This window comes from Panthera leo, chromosome A2 (genome assembly GCF_018350215.1).
Source record: "Panthera leo isolate Ple1 chromosome A2, P.leo_Ple1_pat1.1, whole genome shotgun sequence".
Classification (NCBI taxonomy): domain Eukaryota; kingdom Metazoa; phylum Chordata; class Mammalia; order Carnivora; family Felidae; genus Panthera; species Panthera leo.
This window is the reverse complement of record NC_056680.1, coordinates 155,158,671-155,179,731: the sequence shown is the minus strand read 5'-3', so window position 1 is coordinate 155,179,731 and position 21,061 is coordinate 155,158,671. Positions and strand designations below refer to the sequence as shown.

The 21,061-nt window shown below is 46.7% G+C and overlaps 2 gene segments (V, D, J or C); both read right to left on the bottom strand.

Annotated features, from left to right (window-relative positions):
• Positions 1-9,614: 9,614 nt before the first annotated feature.
• LOC122212915 lies at positions 9,615-11,191 on the bottom strand. The segment is given in 2 exon segments: positions 9,615-10,799; positions 10,903-11,191. Coding segments are annotated over 2 exon segments (492 nt in total).
• Positions 11,192-15,026: 3,835 nt separating this feature from the next.
• Positions 15,027-15,655, bottom strand: LOC122212908. The segment is given in 2 exon segments: positions 15,027-15,410; positions 15,546-15,655. Coding segments are annotated over 2 exon segments (453 nt in total).
• Positions 15,656-21,061: the final 5,406 nt, after the last annotated feature.

Here is a 21,061-nt window from a genome sequence, read left to right as displayed (position 1 = left end):
ACTCTGTCCCCACCCTCCCTGTGTGTCCTCAAATCCTCTGTCAGATGTTAGGTTCGAACCAAGCTTTGTCTTTGCGTGTGCCTTTCCCCGACAGCATTCCCAGCCCCTCGTCCTGAGTAGCTGGTGCTGCAGAGTCACCACGATTCAGTCCATCTGATTGGATCCAGAGGGGCCTGGGTTGCCTATCAATTACTAGGAGTGAAGATTCCCCAGAAACCATTCCGTGACTTTATCGGCTTATAGCACAGGCTTAGCCATCCTGGGGTTTCTCACCCTCGAGGCAATCCCGGGTGTAATGTTCTGGATAGTTTATGTTTATCCCTTCAGATCCACCCTGTCCTAAGAGGGTGACCTCTATGGATGATACTTACTGGGGTCCTTTCTTTTTGACCTTGCAGTTGGGTTCTGCGTGTGGGACATAACGGCAGGGGAGAAAAGGGGACGGGGTCACCGACTCTTTGCAAGATCTGTTCCCTCAGCTCCCTTCTCGGGGCTACGTCTCACAGTCAGTTTTTTTCCCTGCCAGAGGCCACAGCACCAACAGGCTTAGCCACGGCGCCTGAGTGTCCAGGGACCCACACGTGTCATTTCCTTGGGCCCAGTTGGCTCAGGGATTAAGAGCCACCCACTTACCCCAGTCCTAGGATGATGCTTCTTCCCTTACTAGTTTCCCTTAGCCCCGCCACACCTGTGCACTAATAGACATAACAAGGGAGAAGGAGGTCTGGAGACGGTATTTTGGCTTAAAAAAATAAAACAACAAAAGCCCAAACATTCTGCAATTAGCTCTGCTGAGATACTTAGCAGAAGCGTAGAGAAACGTGAACATGAAAACGAACAGTGTGACTCAGGGACAAAGAATCCAGAGGCTTCAGGGAAGAATGACTATATTCCTCACCTACTCTCACCTAGGCAAGTTCAAGGCAGGCCAGTTTCTTCACGTACGTGGTAGACAGTATGGTGCTCTGGGGAGATCCCTCTTCAGGACCCTCACTCTGACCCCCCCCCCCATGGTTTTTGTCCTTCACGGGACAGTGCCCTTGGCTTTTGATTTAAACAGCAAGAAGGAAAGAAACGCAAATTTTAAGGTGAGTGAGAAAGGTTTGAAATATTAGACACATGTTAGATATTTGAAGGCTAACAAGAACACTGGAATCTCAAAGCAGGGATGCAAAGGCAGGTAAGGTTATTAACCAGTGATTTATCACGATACTGGTTCGTGCAGGTGTGTGGCTCATTAGGCTCACTCGGCTGTCGCTGTGAAAAAGAGAGATCAGTGCATGCAACTCTGGCTTGGTTTCTGCAATGTAAGGGCAATCTAAGAAGTTCCGGTGGGAGAGTGAAGATGGTTTGTAAGGTTGTATCAAAAGAATGTAACATCATTGAATTTACCCTAGTGTGAGGTAATGAGACTTTGGAAGGACCCCAGGGAACAGGAAGGAAGCATGGATACCAATGGATGGGAGATCCCAATAACGTCAAGGAACAAGAGGGATAAGAAGCTGTGGGCAGAGAGTGGGGTCATTACCTTGTGATATTGGAGGTGGAGCATTTTCAGCTGATGACAGAGAACAAGGAATGGGGCAGCCACAGCAAAGCAGAGCAGGAAATAGAAAGGAGAGACTCGGGGACCTGGGTGGTTCAGTTGGTTAAGGGCCCAACTCTTGATCTTATGGTTCATGGGATCAAGCCCCACATCAGGCTTTGCACTGATGATGTGGTGCCTGCTTGGATTCTCTCTCCCTCCCTCTCTGCCCCTCCCACACTCATGTTCTCTCTCTCTCAAAATAGACAAATAAACCTCAAAAAAAAAAAAAAAAGAAGGAGGAAAAGACTCAACTTTGGGGTAGGCAAACATGTTTTAGACAGGATGCAAAGGGCACGAGATGGAAAAGTAAAAAAAATACATAAATTTCTTTTTTTAACATGTTTTATTTTTAATTTTTTTAATGTTTTATTTTATTTTTGAGAAAGAGAGAGAGAGAGAGGGAGACAGATGACCCAAAGCAAGCTCCGTGCTGACAGCAGAAAGCCCGATGCAGGGCTTGAACTCACAAACCTTGAGATCATGACCTGAGCTGAAGTCAGACGCTTAACTAACTAAGCCACCCAGGTGTCCCAAAAGTAAAAAATTGTAAATGAGATTTTACAAACATGTAAAACTTGAGCTTATTGAGAGGCAACATCAGGCAAGCACAAGGCAAAGCCACTCCAGGAAGACAGACTCGGCATATTCAATGGTCAAAAGACTCCTATCTAGAACATAAAATATCTCCCACAAATCCATAGTATAAAAACCACCCAATTTTTTAAAAATGAACATATATAAAAGCAGGCACTTACAAAAGAAAATAGGAACATAGAAATGGCCCAAAAGCAAACATCATTACTCAGTGGTGAAATGTAAATGAGATACCACTACATTCCCCACGGAATGGATAATAACAAAAAGATGGAGGTCACCAAATGTTGGTGAGAATGTGGAGCCAGGGGACCCCCATCCCTCGATAGTGTAAATTGGCCACTTTGGAAAACTGTTCAACTCTTTCTAATGAAGTCAAATGTGTATCCACCTGCGAACAAGTAATTCACTCTTTTGTCTATACCTGAGGGAAATAAATGCATTTATCCACAACTATTTGCACAAGAATGTTCAGAACAACTTTATCCATAACAGCTGAAGACTGGTACAGGCCTGGTATCCAAGCAGAATAGAATGGAAAAACAAATCTCACTACATTTATACAATGGAATACCACATAGTAATAAGAAAGAATAAACTGCTGATAAACACAACAACGTGAGAACATTTCAAAAATATTAATTTTTGAGAAAGATTAAAGCCAATTAAAAAAGAGCATTCATTATATGGTTCTATTTATGCAGCTGTCAACCTAAATAAAAAGGAAAACTGAGGCCAGATCAAAATTGTCAAAAAGATGAGTTTGGGGAAACAGCAGGAAGTACTGTTCAGGACAGGAAGACTGAAGCAAGCTCCAGGGGAGTCCGCCGAGGGTTGGGGATGGGCTGTTCCCATGGGCAGGGGATGGGGAGAGGAGAGAGCTCAGTTAGGTCTGTTAAAATTGAAAACAAAGGGAAACCAGCTTTGAAAATACAGACAAAAACCAGTCCAGTCAGGCAAACAAAGCTCAATTCAGCTTCTTTTGCAAGACCAACATGACCTGGGTCATTTCTCATTTATGCCTCTGGAAACCATAAGCAAAAATTTCCCGAGGGCGATATGAGGCAAGTCCTGACCAACTCTCTATTATTAAGAAAATTCCAACATTAACAGTTTTCTATAAATGAGGCATTTATGGGAAATCAGTCTCTTAGTCCTTACATTTTGTTTTTCTGAGGGTTCACATGCATGAGATTTTTTCAATTTATATCCTCTGGTCCCATTTTAGATTGAAATTACTTCACATGAAGTTCAAGTATAGGCAAAACATCAGAAAAGCGGTTAGCTCTGGGAGAGAAATTGATTGGGAATGAGCATGAGGAAACTTTTCTTGGGTGATGGAAATGTTCTTTATCTTGATTTTGGTCAAGGTCGCACTGGTGTATACATTCGTCCAAATTTACCAAGCTGTACCTGTATCATGTGTTAATTTCAGTATTTTACTCTCTCTTAATTATACTTTAATAAAGCGTTACTAAAGCATAAGTAACTTTCGTAAAAGGTGGGAGACCTACACAATTTTATGCTTGCATTCCACATAGTCTGATTTGGAAATAAATCACATGCAAATAAGAGAAGACAAGACCACTCACATACATGAAATACTGAAAATGTTAGAAGTTCTCCAAGAATGAAATATATAAGCCTCCAAATTTGGCATCAAAATAAGCCTGACTAACAAGTTTGTTAAGAAACAGCTGAGGATCAATGGCTGAGATTTCGAGGGTCAAAAACTTGAAAAAATATCCTCCAACGCTTTAGAAATTCCACGAACCTTAAAGTGCTGTAAGCCCCATAGTTTGGGAAATTGGTCATTTGTTAGTTTTGCCACCCAGCATTTCATTTCAGCTTTCAGCAGATTGTCCCATCAGTGAGTTGATTTTTTGCCAGGCGAGCAGCCTTCTCCCCTCTCTGTGAGCACGTCGTGGGTGAGCCTGCAGCAAATCACAGGTACAGTCACCTTGTCCAGAGTGGACAAGGGCAGTGCAGGACCACACCCTCATGCGGTCTGCACTTCCTGTAAAACCCAACCATGGACTGTCCACTTTGGGAGTTAATGGATGCCAAGCCAGGCCACATCGTTCCTGGGTTCGGACTTTTACCTACAGGGACCCAAGGAGGGAAATGCACTGTGGGGAGAATAAGATGATTGCCCAATATCATTTTGTAATATTTTACAAGAGAAACCCTGAGGAGCTTGTGGATTTCAGTGTAAACCAAAGAGATGGTAAGAACTCGGTTCCTTCCTTAAGAATTCGAACCTTCCCGAGCCCCAGAAGGTTCAGAACACGAGGCGACAACCACAGACAGAAACTTAGTTTGTAGTCTCTTTGGCTGTAACGCTGCTGTTTAAAGCCTTTCACATTTCCCCTGAGCGGGAAATTTCCCCTTATGTGTTTTATAAATTGTTATTAACAATTTTTTTTTCCTCCAGAGAATTTTTGCAGGGTATGCAGTGTTTTTGAAGCCCGAGATTTTATGTAGTAGTTTTAGATCTGGAGAATCCCAGACCATCCAGGGAGTTTCAGCCTGCTTAGCTGCTTTCTGCTTTGTTCCTCTCCATTGAAAAGAAAGTGAAACACACATTTCATGTTAGATGCTACTGTTTCTGTGCTTGACTCAATTACCAGAATATTCCAGATCGAGTGGAATAACATTAGGTGCTATTTGCTTCTACTTACACACCCCCCCTCCTGTAGTGATGGACCTCAGTTCACACCAAGGGTCCCTGGAAGAAGGCCCCTCGGCCTGAGATCCCATCGCTGGGAAGTCAGGCGAAAGCCTCGAAAGCCTTGGTAAGGGCTATTATTTCCCCTCTTGAGGCAAGGCCTCAGGCAGGAGTATCCTTCATGCCTCCGGCTGAACTTTTTGTGCAGAGAGCAGCTGGCCATGCAGTGCTGTGGACTCACTGCTGGCACAGAGGTACAGAGAGGTCTGGTTGGTGCCGGCAGCCTCCAGGGTCAGAGAGAAATGCTCCTTCTTCCCTCGGGAGACCCTGTACCCCTTCTGGGACACCCCCTTTGACAGAGCTGCCCGTACCACTTGAATAATGGATCAGCTTCAGCCCCTGTCCTGGGTCTTGTCGATACCGGTGCATTGCAAAATGGTTCTCATCCTGAGTACATTCCAGGATCATCCTGGTTCCTGTTTGTATAATATGGTGTCTTGGCGTCTGGGTGATTGCAGCAACCACGGGGCCTGCGGGAGGGGGAGACAGAGGGTCGAGGCAAGGCTGAAGGCGTGGTCTGAATCTGCAAAGCAAAGGGAAAGGCTTGGAGCTGGGACTTGGCAAAATCATGGCTCGGGGTTCCAGCTGAGTCCAGAACCCACCTGCTCCCAGGAGACCAAGAGTCACACAAAAGAGGTTGAGGCTCATGGCAGGGGCAGGGTGAGAAGGGTGCTGTCCCAACTAAATGCTGTCATCCGCAGGACTGGGAGAGCGAGCTTGGAAGCTCTTCAGTGGACAAACGGGTCTGCCTGGGATGTCACCGCCTCCCACCTCTCCAACTCTGCCTGGCCCAGGGTCCCTTCTGACTTGGCTCAGGAGGGGTCAGCTACTCCTCACGTAGACGTTGCTTAGCAAGGCCTGCAGGGGCAACGGGGTGTGGCCGCGGTGCACTGAGTTTAGGGTGCACCCACCCCCTTGGTTTCCCATACTCCTCTGAGACCGTTGCTCCTCTGTCTGCACCTGCCCCTGACATCAAGCCTGCCTCATCCAAATCCTTCAACTGTGGAGCTCATTAAAGTTTAGAGGGACCTCCCACCTCTTCCATAGCTGTCGGTAGCCTAGCAATAACGGAAAACTTCAACATCTGCCTGGTATTGGATCCACGCCTGTTTTTCTTAACCCTCTCCCTCCCCAGGCTGCTCTCCCAGTCTTTTCCGAACCCCTCAGATCTCAGTGGCATCACAGTGCCATCTTGTGGCCAGTAACTGAAGTTGCCTCATTGTTTCTTCTGCAACGGCCCAAGGGACGCTGGGAAGTGTCTGCATAGTCAACGGGGAGAATATTCCAGAAGTAGTGTCTTGCAAACTTTTTTAATAAAAACATTTTTTAATGTTTATTTACTCTTGAGAGAGAGAGAGGGAGAGACAGAGCACGAGCGAGGGAGGGGCGGAGAGAGGGAGACACGAATGTGAAGCAGGCTCCAGGCTCCAAGCTGTCAGCGCAGAGCCCAACATGGGGCTTGAACCCATGAACTGTGAGATCATGACCTGAGCTGAAGTTGGACCCTCAACTGACTGAGCCAGCCAGGAACCCCAGCATCCTGCAAATTTTATGCTCAACTTCTTTAAACCCTAATCCCAACACCAATCCGAACCTTGACTCTACTCCTTTGAGATGCCATGCTTAATCTCCCACCCTCATTCTACTTAACTGCTGTCACACATCTGGCAGCGAGAGTCCAACCAAAATCTTCTCCCTTAAAACTATCTCCTGAGACGGAGAGGGACAAAATGGGAGGAATGGAAGAAAATAGTATTTAGTCTAAAATAGGAAGAAAAGTATGGGAGATGAAATATAAGAAGGCTCGTTTATCTCTGTTACTAAAAGTAAACAAAAACGCCCCTCTTCCACCACCAAGGGGGCAATCAACCAACCGTACCTCCAAAATACAGATCAGCTGAGGACTAGGAATATAACGAGACTACCTTCACAATGGGGTCCCATGTGTGCAAATAAAAAGTAAAATTGAAATATAAGAAAAATATGGAACATCTTACAAGACAACAGGCAATCATGGAGGATACAGCGTCTAGTGGGAAAATAAGGATGAACGGAATCAAGGTGAGCCAGGGACAGGCGACACTCAATGGAGAGCTTGTGCAATGTGTGTGTCCTGATTTAGGCGGCAAGGAGGGAAGATGGGACTGCCAGGGCCACGTGGAGAATGGTGGCACAGTTGGAAACAGGGCCTGGGAAGGAAGTCTCTGGCATGGCCTTCCAAGGATAAGGGATTCCCAATTGGGCCCTAGCCTGGCTCACTTCCGGAGACACAGGGAAGCAGACTGAGCAGTGCTTTGCTGATGCCACATTAAAATAAAACCAGGATTGAGGTGCCCGGGTGGCTCAGATGGTTGAGCATTGGACTCTTCATTTCAGCTCAGGTCATGATCTCACGTTTTTGTGAGATCGAGCCCCGCATCGGGATCTGCTCTGACGGTGTGGAGCCTGCTTGGGATTCTCTCTCCCTCTCTCTCTGCCCCTCCCCATTTGTATGCCCTTCTCTCCCTCTCTCTCTCTCTTTCTCCCTCTTTCAAAATAAATAAATAAAAATGAAAAAAAAAAAAAAAAGACCAGGAAAACTCTCTTCCAAGAACACCCATTCTCTGGGGAAACAAATCTCGTGTCCTGAGACACCACAGTTTCTGATAAGTGGATTTGGGATGATTGTAACTCCCTTACCAGCTGTGAAAGGCTCAGGGCACCTCTATCATTGCTGAGTCTATGACAGTCTATCCCAGACTCAGGGTCCTGGACTATCTCTTAGGACACCCAGAAACTCATGTTCCATGATTCTATGAGCTCTGACCATGGCTTTTGACTTCATAGATACAAACCATAGCTTCACCGGCAGGTGAGTGGAAGATGTTATAACTGCATAATTATTTATATTTATAACAAGTAACATATCATGATATATAATGCAGCAAATAAAATAAGTAAAAAGGAAATAGGGGCATTATTATCAAGAAAATATCCTGTCTTCTTGAATCAAAGAATTCAAGGGAATTTTTTTTTCAAATGAAAAGGCCAGTGCATCAAAGAAAACACTGCATCTCTAAAAATTGGATTCACTCAGGGCGTCGAGGCGAGCCTGGGGAAGCTGTTCAAATGTGCTGCACTCTCACTACTAGGACCGTACACGTGGGAAAATGACGACAGAGAGAGAAAATGGCTTGTCCAAACTGGGCAGAGGATGGGACGTCTTGTCGTTATGATCCTTCTTGTCCCATCACCACCACGAAAGCAGTAAAGACCTGGCTTCATACAGGAAGACAGACTTGCTCCTGTGTTGCTCAAGCTTCCAAAGTTTAGGGACAGAGAGGCTTTAGAAGTAAGAATATGGGGGTGCCTGTGTGGCTCAGTCAGTTGGGCGTCTGACTGTTAATTTCGGCTCGGATCGTGATCTCACAGCTTGTGGGTTTGAGCCCCACATTGGACCCTGTGCTGGCAGCCTGGGGCTTGCTTTGCATTCTGCCTCTCCCTCGTTCTCTGCCCCTCCATGGTCTCTCTCTCTCTTTCTCTCAAAATAAATAATTAATAATGAAAAAAAAAAGAAGTAAGAATATGTCAAGAATGACACAAACTTCCCAGATGGGACCACAAATGCAGAGAAGGAGGCACCGCCCACTACACGGAAAGCCTCGGGTCTTGCAGAAGGACCACTGTGTCCCTGTTGTTCAGTCCTGGCCTTGGAGCCCGGAGCCAGCCCTGGGAGTCTTCCAACCCTATGGGCCATAATTATTTGATCCACCCTCATTTACATTCCCTTCAGGAGTTTAGTGTCTTTTTCTACCCAAGGACAGCTGAGAGCTGATATCCAAATCTACTTCTTGTGATTGGGGAACGATGAATAGGAACAGCCTATTTACGGTCTTCAGGTGCAGGGAGAGAGAAGTCTGAGGTTGGTGAAGAGGAAGGAGGTGGCTGTGCCCCACTGTGGTAGGGCTGCTGGCACAGAGGTACACAGCTGAGTCCCCCGGCTCCACACGCTGGATCTGCAGAATGGAGTAGGACCCCTCGGGCCTGTCCACCTGGAACCGATCGTTGCTGGGCATCCCCGAGGAGTCTACTTTGTCCTTGTTTTGGAAGGAAATGAGAAACTCCGGGCCTCGCCCCACGGCCTGTCGGTACCAGTAGAGGCCAGCATGACCAGAAATTGGGTCACACCTGAGGTCCACGTCCCGGCCCCTCTTTGTGACCTTGTGCCGGGGGGACTGGAGGACACCAGCTCCTGTGTGACCTGTGGAGACAAAGTTGGGAACGGCGAGGAGGAAATCGACTGCAATCGTTGCATGTATTTATCCCTCACGCTCACACACATGCGCTCACTCGGTTTTCTGAGGACTCACCTGCCCCCAGGAGACAGAGGGCCACGCAGCAGAGGAGTCTGGTGCCCATGGCAGGGTCAGGACAGGGCTAGGATGTTCACCACATCAGGTTCTCCTGAGCACGAGCGGAGGAGGAGGGAGGCCCCTCATCCACACAAGGGAGTTGGCTTAGTGACATCACCCTCTCTGTCCATCCCCTCAACCTCAGGGAGAAGGATTTATGTTGTAACATACTTGGATGACTAAATAAGTATTTGTAACCTCCTTTCTGTTTTTGAAATTTATTTATTTATTTTTAATTTTTTTTTTTAATATTTATTTTTGAGAGAGAGAGAGAGAGAGTGTGAGCAGGGGAGGGGCAGAGAGAGAGGGAGACACAGAGTCTGAAGCAGCTCAGCCTTCGATGTACGGTTGTCAGAGAAGTTTGTCCTTATGATACCAGTACTTTAAAACCGATTGAGAGAAAAGTCTGGAAAATCTAGAACAGAGATACACCAGCTGTGTCCGCCATTCCCCTGGAAACAGGTGTGCCCAGAAAGGGCAGGCCACCCAGGGTGACCTTGAACAGGAACATGAGTGGGCGTCAGCCATTGCAAGAAGGAAGGACTCATGCCCAGTGCAGAGGAACTAGCCCTGGATGTCCCTGAGATGGGAAGGGACATGGCAGAATTGAGGGCCTAGCAGTGTGGCCAGAGCCGAGGGCCAGCGAGCTGTGCGAGCTGGGCCCGGAGGCAGCTAGAGGACAGACCCAGCAGGGCCTTGTTGGGGCTGCCCCTATGGAAAGGCTGGGGGGGAGCAGGGTTCATACCCGGGCATCGGAGAGCAATGCACTGAGGTGCCAGGGGGAGACAAGGAGGGGGGCGTCTAGTTAGATCTGATTTCATAACACATTGTTAATAACACATTGTGTTGTTTACCCAGTGCAAACAATTTCCATCCCGGAAGCGTCAGACTTAGGCAGGGGGTAGAACAGTCAGAGCTGGGGAAGCACCTTCGCAGCCAGCCAGGCGGCTCAGAGCACAGACAGACCAGAGGTGGAGACACGGCCGCCTGAGGTCTGGTCAGGTCCAGGCCAGGCTGTCAGTGCCTTGCAGACGGACCTCAGCCCACACCAAGGTTCACTCTGGGCGCTTGGGCCCCTCGGGGCTCTGGGGCTCGGGTTGGGGGGGGTGCTGGGAGTGTGCCGAGGGCTCTGCTGAGTCCCGGGGTGCAGGCCCTCCCCCTGCCTTTTTTTGTGCAGAGAGGAGACAGCTGTGCAGCGCTGTGCCATCACTGCTGGCACAGAAGTACACAGATGTCTGGGAGGGAGTTGCAGACGCCAGCGTGAGAGGGAAGTTCTTTGTATTTGACCTAGAGACGTTGTATCCGTTGGAGATTTCTCCTCTCTCGGTGATACCAGCACTGACGGAGTAATGGATCAGCCGCAGCCCATGTCCAGGGTCTTGTCGATACCAGGACATGTAGTCGTGGTCCTTGTCCTGTTCACATCTCAGCATCATGTTCTGTCCTGTCCCCAGGATCTGGAATCTGGGAGTCTGAGTGATGCCAGCATTCACGGGCCCTGTGGAGAAGGAGACAAAGCTGATGCCACAGACACCACAGAGAGGCTTAGAGCGGGGACCTTGAGATTTGCACTCAGGAAAGGGACGCTGCTCAGGACTCGCCTGCCTGCAGGAGACCCAGGGCCACACAGCACAGGAGGCCGAGGCTCATGGCAGGGGCAGGGCGGACGGAGGGCTCTTCTGGGAATGTGTGCTGAGGGACGGGGAAGGAGGCTCTCAAGGGAGTCGTTCTGAGACGTCACTCTTCCTGCCTGGGCCGAGCCAACCCTCGCAGGGGGCCGCAGCCCTTCCCCAGAGGGTCAGATAAAAAGCTCCACGTACACGTGAACAGCTTAGGATGGGAAGAAAGGACTTGTCTGAACTGACACAAGCCTTCACTTTTTTACGAAACAGTTTGTAACCTTATGTAATGTTTTCCTCCCGTGATAGAATTCTTCATCGATGCACTGGTTGTGTGTGTCTGCGTCTTTCTGTAGTGCTGAATTGGGGAAAAATCATTAAGGGCTTCCTGATGCCTTTTATGACTTGTGCGTCCCAACTCCTCCTCCAAGTATCCGTTTCCGCTTTGCTTAATTGACCAGCGTCCTGTTAACATCCTTCCGGCGACGGTTCTCCTGATACTGGGTTTCCAAACCTCAAGGGCCGGCTCATCAACTCTTGGGGAACCGTTTTGCTCTGTTTCTTACCGAGTCAGGACACCTGCCAAAGGTAGCAGAGCACCCGCCTCCCTCGTTTGGGCTGAGACAGCGGCAAGCAGAAACACGTCGCACCTGTGAGTGACCTTTCCTCGTGGCAGGACGATGGCTACTCAGTGGTGCCGATGATGTGTTAGCACAGAGGTATTCACGTGTGTGAGGGACTGTGGGGGAAGTGGCCGCCTCCAGGGTAAGTGAAAAATGCTCTGTTATTTTCATCTGAGACATGCATTCCACGGGGAATAGCTTCTTGTGGAGAACGGCTGGCATTAATTAAGTAATAAGGACAGCGGAGCTCAGAAACGATCGTGTTGCCCACAGTCCCCCACTTAGAAAGACCCCACACCCCGGCTTCAGTGCTCTGCTGTTGTGATCTTCAAATTCTTAATAATATCTGAACCATGAGCTCTGCAAATTATGTAGCTGGTCCTGGGTATATAATTTTGTGTTTCCTGTCTGTGGTCACCTTCCTGTCTGCTGGTTTCCCTTTAGCATGACCACATGTCTGGAGGCTCAGTGAATCAGCATCTCTGGGGCCTTGAGAAGGACACAGGCACTAAAGCTGGAACCCAAGGGGAGCCTGATGTTATAACCACAATGTCAAGCCTTGAATTGGGGCCATGCAAACCTGTGAGCGGGTTTCGCGTCTGTGCCTGGGACGTCGCTGGTCCAGGAGACAGAAGAACACACAGTGCAGAATGGTGGCAGGCCAGAATAGAAAGGGGGATCTTCCAGTCCAACGCTTGTGTTTTGAGGGTTCGGCACTGGGTCCAGACAAAGGGGACCCTTCTTCCAACATGGAATGACCTCTCAACAAAGCCACAGTGGCCCGTGGTCTGCTCAGCCCCAGCACACAGTGTGTGAACATGAAACCCAGCTATGTGTGCATCTGACAGGAACTCAAAATAATGTCCTTGGAGATGATGAATTTGTGTCAACACTTTATTATAAAATAATTTGAATGAAGGGGCACATGAAAAAAGAAATGAATTCAAATAAGTAAATTTTATAGAAACAGCTGCAAACAGCTAGAAAGAGCTTTCGGTGATCCTTTTATCAAACCATCTGTCTCCAGATAGAATTGTCCCTGACATGGATCAGGTATCTCACATGATTTCAAGCACTCCTTATCCATAGAACTTTCTAGAAGCACCTCACTCTCTTGAATATTTATCTGTGAATTATTGTAATGGGTAGAGACTTGAAATGCCTATTAAAAAGATGCCTAAGCAAAATTAATCTATAGCAATAGAAATCATATCACTAATTTGTCAGAGATGGAGAGAGGTGTTTGAAAGGAGCATGAGGGGACTTTCTGGGCGATAGAAATGTTCTGTATCTTAGTAGGGTGTGTATTACATGGGTACATACATATAAATTGCAAAAGAAAATCACTGCTCTGTTCATTTAAAGTGTGGAATGCTTATTGTATATAATTCTTATGTCAATAAAGTTTATTTTAAAATGGCTGAGAAAGGATGTATGTTACATGCTCTAGATAATTTCAAAATGAATCATCAGGCATAAATATTACCATTTCTGTGACAGCTATAGGAGTTTTAGGTAAAATGTGTCCATATCTACCTTTGCACATAGGAAATGGTGGAAAAAGCTGTCAGAGATTAGCACAAGGAATCAATATATCCAGATTCTTATTATGTGCTAGGTACTTTGGCTTATTAAATTTTATTAGTGGTTTAAAAAATATTTTTAAATGTTTATTTATTTGAGAGAGAGAGAGAGAGAGAGAGAGAGAGAGAGACTGGAAGAAGGGCAGAAAGAGAGGAAGACACAGAATCTGAAGCAGGCTCCAGGCTCTGAGCTGTCAGCACAGAGCTCGATGCAGGGCTTGAACTCACAAACCGTCAGATGGTGACCTGAGCCAAAGTTGGATGCTTAAATGCCTGAGCCACCCAGGCACCCCTAAATCTTTTATACAAACCTAGAAGTTAGTATGATGGCTAATTTTATGTGTCAACTTGGCTGGGCCACAGGGTACACAGACACTTGGTTGACTATCATTCTGGGGGTTCCTGAGAGGGTGTTTTGGGATGTGGTTAACATTTACATAGGTAGATTTTAACATTAGGTGAGAGTAACATTTTAGACAGTAGAGTAAAGCAGATTGCCTTCCATAACGTAGGTGGGCCTCATCCAATCAGCTGATGACCTGAATAGAACAGAAAGACTGATTGTACCCCAGGTAAGAGAGAATTGTCCAGCTGCTGGCCTGCGAATCGGAACATCAACTCTTCATGCTCAACAGCCTTTGAACTTGGACATCAGCTCCTCCTGGGTCTCCAGCACGACCAGCTCAGCTCACTGATGTTGAACTTACTGGCCTCCCCAGTTGTGTGAGCTGATTCTCTGTAATAAATACGTTACACACACACACACACACACACACACACACACACACACACACACATAGTCTGTTTTGTTTCTTTGGAGTACTCTGAGTGATGCTGATAGATATTATTAGTCTCATTTCCTACGTGAAAATTCTCAGCCCACCATGTCAAGAAGGTGGGTTCAGGTCTTGACGAGCGGCTTGTATTGGAGTTGGAATTAGAGCCAGGCACACATGGCGGCCAGCCGGAACTCTTTCCCACACACCTTTCTCCCGGGTAAACTGATCTCTGTCAACGATGTCATTAGAGCTACCCAGGCTGAGAAGAACAGGCAGCAGCATTCTGGTTTTGAGGGCAGATGTCCCCGCGAATATGCGTGATAGCAGAGAGTTGTAAACAGCGCTCAGGAGGCAGTCAGAAAGGGGGGGCGGTTGAGTCCCACATCTGCCCCTCACCAGCTGATATTCAATGTGGTCAAGTTCTTTAACTTAAGGGCAAATCCCTTCATCTCTAAAATGAGAGCAGTCATTGCATTTGCCTCTTAGGCCTTTTTTTTTTCTCATTAATTGAAATTTTGCAAATAAAGGACTTTTATTTGGCATACAGTAGGTTGTCAGTAAGTAATAGTGTTATTTTCCTCTGTGAGTCTCTCCTGCTGCAGAATTGAACCGTGGTCGTGCATTCATGTACCCAGCACTTGCCGTATTGTGATTCTCCTACACTCGGGTGACAGGTGAATCCAACAGAAATAGTCAAATATTCAAGACGAATATTATGCATTGAATACTGTAGATGCTAAAACTGTCAAAGACAAGAAACATACTGATTTTCATTTTGCATTTTATGTGATACGGTATCTTGTACAAAGCAAGGGACCCACAACTGTTTGGGTCTGTTCCTCTTCCCAGGAGGAGGTTGTGATAATCACATATGGATGCATGATCTTTCCCGTCCTGCTAATGTGGACCTGGGAAGGGAAGCCAGATCAGGGGACAGTTCTGGGCGGGGGAGAACCACAGGTGTTGAGGAACAGAACTGAGTTTGATTTCTTGCTCTGAGACCCGGGAAAGCCACTTCTCCTCAGGTAAACGGGTAAAATAATACTTAACCTTGCATGATTTCTGTGAGCATTAAGACGTGTCACACACATAAACAGCAGACCAAGCGTCTGGGAGAGGCCTGTCTCTTTAACAGGACAAGAGCCCACTTCCTGAGCTGGGAGGGGGCGGATATTTTTGTTCAGTAGGCTGTGGATCGTGCAGGGCTGTGTTAGGGCTGCTGGCACAGAGATAGAGGGCCGAATCCGTGAGCTCCAAGGAGCTCATGTTTAGCTCAGAGTGAGAGTCAGGGAACTGTTGAGCCGAGAATCTTTCCGGGAAGTTTCCTCTGCCTCTCTCTTCCCTGTTGTAATACTGAATGAGTAACTGGGGGCCCTGGCCCACGGCCTGTTGGTACCAGTACAAAGACAGGTGTCCAGAGATAGGGAAACAACTCAGCGTCACTTGCTGTCCCCTTGCTTTGACCAGGTGTCTTGGAGTTTGGGTGAGTCCGGAATCCACTGGGCCTGCGGGGGAGGAGGGAGAAAGCAGCCGAGGGCAGAGCTGGGAGGACGCCTCCTGCTGCGGCCATCATCAGCAAGCCTGTATTACTCAGGTGGCAAACGCATATCGGAGGCTTCCACGCGGTGCCCAGGACTCACCTGCTCCCAGGAGACAAAGGGCCACGCAGCAGAGAAGCCTGGAGCCCATGGCAACACTGGGAAGCCAAGATATCATCCAGCTCAGGGGTGGGGGCCCCGGGGGTGAGCAGCCTAAAGCTTTGAACCTCCCATTTCCCTGAAAGGAGTATTTGCCTATGACGTCACCACTCCCACATCGCCACTCTGGTGACTCTGCAGGGCTGTGCCGAGCCCTGTGGCTCCGAGAAGTTCATGTGCAGATCAGAGAGACAGTCACACAAATGTCACACTGAGAGCTAACCTGGCAAGGGTCATTTTGGTCACTGTAACTCATCCTAAAAGGCAAAGGAGAGCTGGGACCTGACCCAGGGCCGGTGGGTAACAAGATCCACTGGGGCGCCCAGAGAGAGGAGAACATCTCAGTGTCACTTGCTGTCTGCTTGCTTTGATCAGATGTCTTGAAGTTTGGGTGGCTCCAGCCTCCACTGGGCCTGTGAGGGAAGGACACAGGGGCTGGGGAACAAACACAAGAGGGAGCCCGATGGTGCCACGCACTTAGGTGCTGTCATGCTTAGAGGAGAGATGTCCTACCTGGACAAGGACACACTTGCTCCCAGGAGACAAAGGTCCACGTGGAGGCTGCAGCCCACAGCATGCAGCGGGGAGGGCAGAACCTGACAGCTTTCTCCCCGCTCAGAGTTCTGGGTCTCCGAGAGCTGAAGATCTGGGCGTCCCTTCTCTGACTGGAGGTTAGACAGTAATGTCACTGCTCTGATGTCACTATCCCTCCTGGTTCCCATGAGCCTCCCTTGCCAGGTCCCTGGCTACGCCGGTCCAGGAGCTCTGCTTTGTTCCGCAAAGCCCCTCACATGAAGGGCAGGGCTGGGACGGTCTACGCTAGCTGGGGTTAAGCCACAGGCGTGTCCACAGCTCCTCAGCTTTTCCTTTCAGGCGGGTGTTCCTCTACCTGTTCCTGCTAGGGCAAGGAGTCTGCCCCCTCCCAGCACCACACTGCACTTTTTTCCCCTTGAAAGCTCAGAGAGACTCCCTAATGACTGCCCAGCTGAAGGTTTGGCCCCCTGATGGGACTGCACAACCTCAAATTAGTGTTGATAGCATTAAGCCTTGTAGTGGAAAAGAGCTCCAAGCAAGGCTTTCCTTAACCCTCCTGGTCCCAGTTAGCTGGCTCTATGCCCCTGCTCTGCCCAGCGGTTCCACAGTGCCCCCATGTGGTCTACTGGGCAGTAATCAAGAGATTGCCTCTACCGTAATGTGAGTCCTGGGGTATGTTTAAATTAGAAGCTATTCTGGGGCACTTGGGTGGCTCAGTTGGTTAAGCAGCCGACTTGGGCTCAGGTCATGATCTCACGGTTTGTGAGTTCGAGCCCCGCGTTGGGCGCTGGGCTGACAGCTCAGAGCCTGGAGCCTGCTTCGGTTTCTATGTCTTTCTCTCTCTGCCCCTCCCCTGCTCATGCTCTGTCTCTGCCTCTTAACAAGAGATAAAGGTTAATAAATTAGAAACTATTCCATCCTTTGTCTATTGCACTATTTTTGTTTTCTGCCCCCACCCCCAGCAGACCAAAAAAAAAAAAAAAAAAAAAAAAAGTCAAAAGACAGCCCTAACTACATTGTAATAAAAATAAAGGTGGCAGGAGGAAATGTTTTGGTTTTGAGAAAATTCCCAGTAAACCTAGCCTAAGTTAGATGGCGCTGCTTAAGGAGGAAGCATGGCCGAGATCACCCAGAGACAGCCTGTGTCTGATTGCGGATGGAATGCCAAGGAGTTTAGGATGACAAATAATTAACTGACGTTGTTTTTGCTCTGCTGACCCCAGACAGCTCGCTCGAGGCAGACCATTCAGACAGGTCTCTTTGCAAGGTGTCTGGCGATCAGCTTTCCCCAAAATAAAGGAAACAATACTCACTGTTACTCTATTGCTAGAGAATTTCTTTCTTTCTTTTTAAGATTTTATTTTTAAGTAATCTCTACACCCAATGTGGGAATCAAACCCACAACCCCGAGGTCAAGGGTCTCTTGCTTTACCTGCTGAGCCAGCCAGGAGCTCCTGGAGAATTTATTTCTTCCTCTTCTAATCTTACTCTTGTAGAAACGCTATTTTTTCCTCTGTTCATTGTTACCAGAATGCCCATTTGTCCACATATGATTGCATATGTGCATGTGATTAAATTTCTCTAAACTTTCTTCAATGCCCAAGTAGGAAATAAATATTCTAACCCTCTGTACAGAATGCTAGGAAGGAGAAGCAAGCCAGTCTGGATTAATGTACAGTAAAATATAAATAAATAAACAGGAATTTGGGAAAACAGAATCTGAGAAAGTTTAATTCCTAAACCAGTTAACATCCATCCACTTGCTACTTTCTTAGTTCACTGCCAGCATAAATTTCTTTAAACATTTACATTTGACCTAAGTGTTGCTAAATTTTATTTATTTATGTATTTGTTTGTTTATTTATTTTTAAATGTTTATTTTTGAGAGAGAGAGAGAGAGAGAGAGAGACAGAGCAGGAGTGGGCGAGAGGCAGAGAGAGAGGGAGACACAGAATGTGAAGATTTCAGGCTCTGAGCTGTCAGCACAGAGCCAGATTTGGGGCTGGCACTTACAAACCGTGAGGTCATGACCTGAGCTGAAGTCAGACGCTTCACCGACTGAGCCACTCAGGCGCCCCAAGTGTTGCTAAATTTTAAATAGTGCAATTTGTAGAGGCGCCTGGGTGGCTCAGTCGGTTAAGTGGCTGACTCTCGATTTCCGCTCAAGTCACGATCTCACAGTTCGTAAGTTTGAGCCCCACACTGGGCTCTGTGCTGGCAGCACGGAGCCTGCTTGGGATTCTCTCTCCCTCTCTCTGCCCCTCCACTGCTCACTTGTGATATCTCTCTCAAAATAAATAAATAAGAACACATTTTTAAAAGAATAGTGCAATGTATAAAGTGAATATGGACTAATCTATTGGACTAGTCCAATAGTCCAATAGTCTATGGACTATTCTAATCTATTTCTTGACTTTCTAAATCCATGGCAAAGCACCATGTCAGGTGCCACTGAGACGAGATCCTTGGTGCAGCTGCATCTGGCACTGACGGTCACCAGCTCCAGTGCCAATGAGCTATGACCAGGGACCCCTTCTCAGATGCCACCCAGAGGCGGAAAATCCCAGCCAGAGTGAATCTCCATGGATATAAGCCAGATAAAATTATCTCAAGCCCAGATGGCAATGTTCTTTAACTGAACGCTTTTTATGAATTTTGTGCACATGAAACTCATTAAAACCTTTTATCAGAGCAGCTGATGCGTCTTATGGAATTTCTGACGGTAGAAAGGGAGAAATTTCCACACCAATACATAGAAATATAAACTATTGGTATAAACCACACTAAGAAAATATATTTTCTGCTTTAAGGAATACCTGGCATGTTTTTATTCAATTAGATAAAATTCCTGGATTGTCAATCAATTCTTTTTTTTTATTCTAATGTTTATTTATTCTTGCGAGAGAGAGGAGAGAGAGAGTGGGAGAGGAGCAGAGAGAGAGGGAGACACAAAATCCTAAGCAGGCTCCAGGCTCTGAGCTGTCAACACAGAGCCTGATGCGGGGCCCGAACTCACAAACTGTGAGATCGTGACCTGAGCTGAAGTTGGACGCTTAACCAACTGATCCACCCAGGCGCCCCGCCAATCAATTCTTAATTATAAATAAAAACCAAACAGAATATATAAGATTGCTTCAGAGATGCCAGAGACCCTATGATACATAGCCATTATATTTCAGACAAGAGAAGCCCAGCTGATATTCTAAAGATATATGAAATATGAAGCATTGGCTTCTGGATCCTTCTAGTATTGCAAACTGGCATCATCTCCTGCCTTCCTCCCCCTCCCCCCCAGAGAAACCTTGTGGGGCACAAGGCAAATAGAAATACTAGAGACTATCCAAAAACCAAGCGAATATTCTGGAAGGACTGAAGCCATTTTGGGCTGGACTCCAAAAGAAAGATAACCAACTGGACAATATATAGCCCCAGAAAGTGAATTGTTAAACCATATGAATCAAGAATTTAAAACAAGCATGACAAATATGAAGATGTGCAAAATAAACAGGAATGTAAAAGATGTTAGCACATAAGAACACATAGGGCCAACTTATTGGAGGTCTTAACAGCAGCATACCTCGCATATTTTACATCAGCATGTCCAAGTGTTTTATTATGGGGAAGAATGTTCATGTTACCTGATGCTCTAAGAGAAACGAATGCCTCATATAAACACTGAGAGTTTTTGTCCAATAGGAACTAATATTATTTTCCTAAAGTAATGACTGATCATCAGGGTTGGGTTTTTTTTCCTGTTTTTATAAAAATAAGATTTTGGCTAATACATTTATAATCCAGATAAGACCTGGGAAATTCTCTCTTCTGGAAAAACTAGGTGGAATTTCCTAGAGCTTATAAATTGCCTAGGGCTTCTAAAAGCTATAGAAATCCAAAATCCTTCCCGAGATTTCTGACCATTCCCATGGACGACTGTTTTCTTCTGGTCTTCTCTAACCTTGACTATAAAGCAGAGGTCTTTTTTATTCCTTCAACAAAATCATGAACACCAAACATTGGAGAGTTTAGTAGAAGTGATGAAGATTTGGGGAGGGCTACAAAGGAATCACGTGAGGCAGAACACTGATTTTCACCACTTCCGTCCCATCCTTAATCGAGACCGCCCCTTCCAAGGCTTTCCAGGGTATCCAGTTCTTCTACGTGCATGATACATGTTTTCTAACTTTTAATTTACAGTGTTTTTTACTTTTATTGTGGCGATAAAATATATATACCATAAAACTTACCATTTTCAAGTCTACAGCTCAGTGGCATTAACTATGTTGACATTGATGCACAGCTGTCCCCACCATCCCTCCCTAGAAATTTTTCATCCCAATTGAAACTTTGTATCCATTAAACACTAACTCCCACCCCTCCCCCACTCCGGGTCAGGACCCGCCATTGTACCTTCTGTCTCTATGAATCTGACCCCTCCCCGCCCCCCCCCCCCCCCCCGATACCTCATAAGTGGAATCATACACTATGTGTCCTTTTGTGACTGGTTTATGTCACTGACCATAATGTGCTCAATGTTCACCCATGTTGTGGCATGGGTCAGAATTTCATTCCACTTTAAGTCTGAAGAATATTCCATTTCATGTGTATATCACATTATGTTATCAATTTATCTGTTGATTGGATGGGTTGTTTCCACCTTTTGGCAATTGGAAATAACGTTGCCATGAACATTGGTGTGTTGAGATCTGTTCAAATCCCTGCTTTCGCTTCTTTGGGGAATATATCCAGAAGTAGAATTGCTGCGTCATGTGGTAATTTTATGTTTAAATTTTTGAGGAACTGTCATACTATTTTCCACAGCTATTCCAAAACAGTGCACTCTTTTATCTTCCATCAGCAATGCAAAAGGGTTCCCGTATCTTTACCACCTCATCAACACTTGTTATTTTCTGTCTTGTTTACTTACT